The 8,017-nt window shown below is 38.5% G+C and overlaps 1 protein-coding gene across 1 annotated transcript in view; it reads right to left on the minus strand.

The window, feature by feature from the left end:
• LOC311079272 (uncharacterized protein) overlaps window positions 1-5,656 on the minus strand; it is a 29,667-nt gene extending 24,011 nt beyond the window's left edge. Inside the window, exons 1-2 of the mRNA XM_084108530.1 lie at window positions 5,530-5,656; window positions 4,462-4,571 (exon numbers count right to left, since the gene is read on the minus strand). Of these exons, the coding sequence (XP_083964656.1) occupies window positions 4,462-4,571; window positions 5,530-5,642 (223 nt within the window). The 5' untranslated portion in view covers window positions 5,643-5,656. The remainder of the gene's footprint in view (window positions 1-4,461; window positions 4,572-5,529) is intronic.
• Window positions 5,657-8,017: the final 2,361 nt, after the last annotated feature.

Below are 8,017 nucleotides of genomic sequence, written 5' to 3' on the forward strand. Positions count from 1 at the left end.
ACGTGAACAGACAGTTGATGAGCAGCGCTGCATCGTCACGAAAGTTTGAGCCTCAACTAATTAAATATTCACGTGCAGGAAGATGCGAAACGAAAGGGAGCTGATTTCGCTATTCGTGGGAAGTTTTGTGTGCGCAAACTCTTGCGAATACTAAACTGAGCTCTTTCACGTCTTCTAATTCACATAAAATGATGTCAAAAAATAGCGAGTATCCTTGTAACCATCGTCGGTTATGTCTTAAGTGAACGTAACCAGTTGAGAAAGTAAACGCATGTGTGTCAGTATCAGGATATTAGATCAGCGCATTCACTCTTAAAGCGACAGCAGCCTAATATTCCTGCTGTGTTTAAAGTTAATCAAACAACAAACGACAAAGAAAACAATCACTCACTTCTGTTGACTGAATAACTTTTGGAACTTTAATAATGATTAATTAAGAAAGATGTTTAATTTATACAGTGAAGACTATGCAGTTTAATTTACATTCTCTTACTTGATAACTACTGTTAGACCTACCTGAAAAACCTGAAAATAGCTTTTCATTTCATTTGTATCTTTGTCATATTGTATTTATTTGTGCTTTTGCTTCTATTTGATTATGTTTTTATTTTACCATTGACTACATTAGTTAGGTTAGTAGTTTTAGCAGTGGTATCGAATATATATATATATATATATATATATATATATATATATATATATATATATATATATAAAGACTCGCGCCAGAATCAGTTTTGCTGGGCAGTTCTCTTTCGCGCTTGAACGAACAATAACACACACATTTATAATAAAATGTCTGTTTTGTCGAGTATCCTCATAACAGAAAAGCAGTCTTAAATTAGTTAAATAAAGTCTTAAAAGAACAAGAGTAAATGAGAGAATGAGACGCTGAGATCCTTATAATTTTCATAAGTAAAAAATAATTTTCATGGAGACATCAGTAGCTATATTAATATCAGTGATACTGTCCTTCATTCATAAAAAGATGCCATTAAACAATTATTTTAAATATGGGTCATTGACGAATAAGGTTTTTAAAAGTGTAAAAAAATAGAATGGAGATATAACTATATTTGAAACCATTTTTTAGTTTACCTAGGTGTTAACAATAAGATTATGTGGTTTGTACAATCAATTAACACTGTTTTTTGTCATTTTTTACAAGATGGACAAAATTTGTCACCAAAAAAGTCATTCGGTTTAACCATGAATATATCTAAAATTATTAATTTGCAGATAATTATTCATGAAAAAAACTGATTTGACATTGATGTTGAGATAGTATATAGTGTGTACCACAGAAGAAATATTAAATAAAATGATCACTGATCTCATAAATGTAATCATTTTATTGGACTACTCTAAACACTCCAACATATTCAAGTAAAACATTGCACAGGGAAAGGAGAAAAGGGGAAATGTAAAAAAAAAAGCCTTATCTGCTTTATATTTGTATTATTGTAGCTCCTTTAGTTATTAAAATCAATATTATTCCATTTAAATATTTACTATATCGGTTTTACCAAATGACCAAGGCCGGTTATACCGAATGACCATGTCTGCTGCCCTTGACATTATGAATATTTAAGACAATAAACTGAAACAAATAGCTTCAAAAGCACATTTTATTGTTAATATATATTAACAATATTGTTAATATTAATTAGTTCATATTGTAACAATAGGCTATTAATGTAAAAAGTACTTCAAACATTAAAACATTTTGATATCCAACATTTTGATATTGGAATGAACATATAACTCGTAGCGCAAATTATATTAATTAAAACATTACGGGCCCTATTTTAACAATCCGAAACGCAAGTATCAAGCGTGAAACGCAAGTAACTTTGTGGGCGGGTCTCGGGCGCTGTTGCTATTATACCGGCGGGATAAATGACTCTTGCGCCCGACGCAAATCTAAAATGTGTTGGTCTGAAGTCGCTTCATTACTCATAGGTGTGGTTTGGACGTAACGTGAAATAAACCAATCAGAGCGTCATCTCACATTCCCTTTAAGAGCAGGCGCGCTTGTTCCATGGCGGATTGCTATTATAACGGCGGATTTGCCAGGAGCGGTTCACAGCCGAGGAGACCGACGTTCTCGTCAGGGCCGTAAAACACAGAGAAGTGACATTGGGGATGGAGAAACACACCCAGATTAGCTTCGGTTAAACAAGCGTATGATAATTTGGGTAAATGTGTAAGCTAGATTTATGCCTTTTTTTTCACATCTTCGTGGACACAGTAAATGATTTCCCTCGTGTGTTAATATTTTTCCTTGTAATAATGTATGGTTTTCTAAAAATGAGAACTGCTGCGTCTGTGTGTAGATGAGAGAAGCAAAGTGCATGTGCGTTGTGCACACGCTACATTTATTATGGCCAAGCATGAGCCCTTAAAATAGCATTTGAATAACATGCGCAGCGCACCACTGACTTCAGACTAGGTTTCTCCTGGTCAGTGGTGGAATTGTTTTCTGAAACTGCAAAATAGCACCAGGGAATGTTTGCGCCGGAACACGCTCCTCGGGAGCGCAAGTTAATTCCCTAGTTTACCGACGTGCGTCTGTGGAGGGAAAAGTCCGCTGTGCGCGGGTGCAAAATAGGAATGATACATACGTCGGTGTACAAAATCAATTACGCAGGGTGCAAGATAGGGCCCTAAAACATTAAAGCATTTAATTGGTCTTGGAACAAGTGTTTAAATTGTTAAACAATGAGCTACTAGGCTACACATTCATGAAAAATGTTCGGATTTGAAGATATCCCTCTCTGTTCGGGTTGCTAGGGCGTGGCTTGATAGCTTCACAATGATCCTGAGAGACTGATTGGTTGCCTGAGTAAAAAGAGCCCACCTCCTTGTCTCTATGACACTGTGCTGCAAAATCATGTTCAATACAAAATCCCTATGCAATTTACCATAGTAGGATAAACATGCACAATCCAGGTTTTTTGGGCCTTCCCTTCATCATAGTATGTCTATGGGGTACTTTCAGGCACCTATATTATTGAATATAATAATATAAATAATAAAAACAAATTATACCTTTCCCTTCTTTTGGCAAGCATCTGTTCTTTTTTAACAGGATCAGCATTGATCCTTGCCCAGAAGTGATATAATTATAAATCTATAAAAAGGTCAAAATTCAGTCAAAATTATATTTTAAATTTTATAATAATATACTCTGCACATTTTCTATTAATAAAATGTTGTATTTATTTATTCCAGATATGTACAAATATGACCAACATACATTGCTGTCATTCGATACAACCAGTAAGTCATTCCTTAACCACAATTTTGGTTTAACCGAATGACTCTTTTGGTTATAACGAATGACAAAATCTTCATTCAATGCTAACAGGCTGATATCTAGCTTCTTAGCTTGTTAGTTAGCTAGCTAGCTACCAAAAGGACAATCAAACATTTTATTTTTAGTAAAAGTTTTTAAAATATTACAACATTATCCATGTTTTATAGCGGTTGTACTGAATGACCTGATATTTGGGGACATGTGTATGAGCAAGTGAAAACATGAATTTTTCTAATAGTTAAGAGAGAGTTATTTACTTTGCTTCACAACCATGCGATCCTTTGCAGGTGTCTGAATGATGTCACATCCTGCCACATAATATTGACCACATGACTTGATCCAAAATGGAGCCCTTTAAATTGGTTACTCTGAATGACATCAATGAAAATCATTTTTCCGGACATTCTTTCTCATAACAAAGAAACGACTTCTACACATAATTTGAATACCATTTTGCACTATGTTGATATATAATGTTATAAAATCATGCCAGAATAAAAAATACATAAATTTATTAAATTTTAAGATATTTTAATCACAAATGAAATTGCTGTATTGGCCTTCGGACGGTTAAACCGAATGACCTTTTGACACTTCAAAATCTTTAAAATACCTTTATATGTAGTAAAATAGAATTAAAACCTTTTGGATTCAGTAAAAGAGATCAAGTTGTACTACCTTACATACTTTGGATGTTATAGATTTGTTTTTTTATTATTATTAAGGCCTTTGGACAAAAAAATGACCCGTCACGTCATTGACCCATATACTGTATTTATGTTGTTTCTACATTACAGTGGAAATTGAGTCTCACATTATTTAAATTTTATTTACACACAAAACATTAATGGTGAACATTTTTGACTTTATAAAATGATTCTCTAAAGTCTTGACGATCGGCCCCTATTAAACAATAAAGAAAGTAAGACATATTTTTCTTATACATAGTTTAGTAGCCTACTATATTCTTTTTGGCAGAATTTATCATTAAAATCAACTTAATTATTTCCTGGATTTTGTATCACCAGTCCCTAAAGGTATATAACTGCATGAAATGTGATTAAAAGTGCGAAAACATTTCCCCCCATTTTGTGTCCCCCCACTTCTCAAACCCAAGATACACCCTTGTATATATATAGTACCTGGGCTGTAACTGTGTTCAGACAGACTCTCCTCTTCATCCTCCGTCACATACGCGACTCGTTCACACACTTTCACCGGCGTCCCCTTCCTCTTCCTGCCACACACACGCCTGCGAAACACACACACACACACACACACACACACACACACACACACACACACACACACACAGCATTACATACAGTACAATACAGTACTGACTATTACAGGCATCAGTGCTGACGATAACAGTTTAATAAACACACACAAAATTAATAATAAATAAATAAATAATCATGTAAATAATAATGTGAAAATTAATTATCACAATAAAAGTTTAATAAACGCTTCACCTGATATATATATAGAGAGAGAGAGAGAGAGAGAGAGAGAGAGATAGATAGATAGATAGATAGATAGATAGATATATGTGTGTGTGTGTATATATATTATACATCTATGTGTGTGTGTGTGTGTAATATATATATATATATATATATATATATATATATATATATATATATATATTACACACATCATATACATAACACATAAACATATTCTAATGTAAATTATTATTATCGTTATATACAAAATGCATATTATGTTAACTGTTTGACAATTTAGTTAGGTATGAAAAGCAAAACTAAGCCAATCAAAATGGGTTTAACAAAGCGATTAATGGACGCATTGAAGCACAAAATTAATCGCTATCGGTCGTAAAAAAAATATTCGCTCGATGTTTTGCGTTACGGTTACCATGGCAAACTGTTGTAACGGTCGCCTGCACACATGCACGCGCTCACAGGTTTCGCGCACTCGCGCGGTGTTTTGCTAATCGTTCGAGTCGCGGCCGCGTTACGGTTCCCCGGTAAAGCGGTACGGAAAACACACACTGTAAACACACACAGACTGTAAAGACACACGCGAACTCAGCGAACGAGATAGAACGGCCATGGGTGTTCTCTCATCACGGTGGGCACGAGGACAACAGAACCGGACCTGCTAGCCGTTAGCACGCACGCGAATCCCAGCGTTCCCAACCGAATCAAACGGCCCGATCGGTTCCGTTAGCGGGAGAGACTCACCCGCGCGGTGGCGGAGGCTTGCTGCCGTCCCCGTCGCTGTCGAGGGTCGGGGGATCCCGGTAATCGAACGGCGACCGCACGCTCTCCGCCATTAGCGCTGCTCCGGTGCGCATGCGCAGAAGCCCTCCGCTAGCCAGGCCCTGACATGGGCTCCAGCGTAAACAGTAATATTATAAACCGATCACTAATATAGATCAGTGCATCACACACAGCATTCATGGAAAACTCAAGTAGAAACTCGAGCATTCAATTAAAAATAATTTAAATGAATGCATGGGAATTTCTATGCATTTAGACCTCCTAAATGGTTAATATTCATACAATTATCTATATTATTATTGCTCACACATTACAATGTTCATGTTTCTGTGCATCAACTATATACAATAATATTATAAACTAATCATTTATATTGATCGGTGCATCACTGGCTATCAAATCTAAGAATAAATGGATCTGTAATGTTAGGATATAATAATAAACATCAGAACACATCATTTTAATTCTAATGTATGTGAAAATGTATTAGTTAATCGACAACCACAGAACAGCTATTGTAATTACGGATACAAAGTCGAAATTGATCAATTTTCTATTATTTTCTTTGTAAAATGAAAACAAATGTATTCATCCTTGGATATTAGAATACAATAACTTACAAAAACATCACCAATATGCATTTCAATGCACAGGTAAAACCTTTATGGGCACATCTGAAACACATATGCCCCAAACTGGCCAAATCCGTCATTCTGACCGTCACGGGAAAAGAATATGAAAATATAATAAACTGTGAGAAAACAAACTGATTTAATAACCAATATTTGTGATATAGTGAGCAAAAATATCATGCAGTGAAATCATACTGAAAGTGTTCTCCACTAGCGGCTGACTTGGGTTTCACTGCCGCTGGATCAGTTACTCAGTGACACTGGTAGTCTCGTGTGCAGCTCACACACACAGCTTTAGACATTAGTGTCATCAACTCGAGCCCGGTTCTGTGGTAGTGTGTGACTGTCTCTGGTTTAGCTTTTGGCCACTTGTGAACAGCTGTGTGGACAGTGCTGAGAATGCAGACGTTTCTCCTTAGCACTGATAGACTGCTAGCGTTGCATTGTCTTTGAGCTCTCGTCTGCTGTTATTCACTGTGCCGGGCTGGTGTTCTTGGCCTGTAGTGCCTCGGCCAGTCGAGGGAAGTATAAAGGTTGTCCCTCCCCTTCCCCAGGTAAGGCTCAAGCATGTTCAACACCACACTGTCTCCTAGTCGCTGACCTGGCCTCCGCGTCTCGTCTTTACCCAGATATGGCGCACCGTTCACCATATACTTTATACCACATTTATCGGGTTTGCTTGCGATACACTGGATGAAGCTGCACTTGCTCATCAACAGCTCTGTCGGCAGCAAGCGCTGCTGTTCTGGACGAATCTCTCCCGGACCTCGGTCATCAGGGCAGACTTGTCCTCCTGCAGGCGTGTGCGTCTGGTCTCCTTTCTGTCAAGCGCAGGAATCCCATGATTTCTTGCAATCTATTTCGGGACACGGTCTCCTTGAAAAATGCACAGCCCCAGTCGGCCGACCAAAAGCTCGCCAAGTCCATGCTCTTTCCACCCTGCGCCCCGAGTGTAGAGCAGTGAAGGCCTTTAGTGCACCCATGAGCTGTCCTGCTGGACTGTGTGCGCCTCAGGCCCGGCGCTCCGGCATCAGCCAGACTCGGGACGGCATCTTCAGCACAGACAGTGTAAATGGACACAGCGACCCCATAGACTTCAGCGGAGACAAGTGAAGTCAGTTAGAAGCTCTTCTTCCTGATGGCTGAGCGACTGCAGACTCACACTGAGCTTGACGACGCAGATGTGCCGTGAGCAACCCGTCTGTCTTCTAGTAGCTGTGCCGAGAGAAATCTGAATCATTCCCTTCCGAATCTCTCAGAGACGGAGAGTGTGAGTAGGAGCTGTCCATGAGCTGGAGCAGGAGCAACTTTTGCTAAGTATTCTGATTAATTATTGTGTCATCTTGCCTCGATCGCCCGTGAGCTTCTCCTCCTGTCCATACGGTAATCTCTCTACTGTGCGACAGAGAGTTATGACGCAATCGTTAGCCTATTTTTACAAAAACTGCTTCTACGGGGCCATAACGTAAGATACAAGGTAATGGAGCCTTTTATACATTGTCGTGTTTCTTTAGAAATAAATAATGGACAAATGGAGTCTTTAAACGCCTCAGATGTAAAGTTATTCGCTGTCAAAGTGACGCCAAAATGAATGGGAGTCAATGGGATGCTAACAGCAGGTGATGGTCCGCTAATCAATGGCGGCGCCGGGGAAGCTTCAGTGTTTTCCGGAACATCGGCCCCTGGTCTTCATCGGTGCGCTTGGCGAGCGCTGTCATGACGTCACCCGACTGTAGAACAGTATAACACACACTGTGCCGTCTTTCGCCGCTTCGTGCCGCTCGAGTGCTCTTGTGGTTGGCACAGCACAAAAAGAA

The sequence above is a fragment of the Abramis brama genome (assembly GCF_963993115.1).
Source record: "Abramis brama genome assembly, chromosome: 3".
Classification (NCBI taxonomy): domain Eukaryota; kingdom Metazoa; phylum Chordata; class Actinopteri; order Cypriniformes; family Leuciscidae; genus Abramis; species Abramis brama.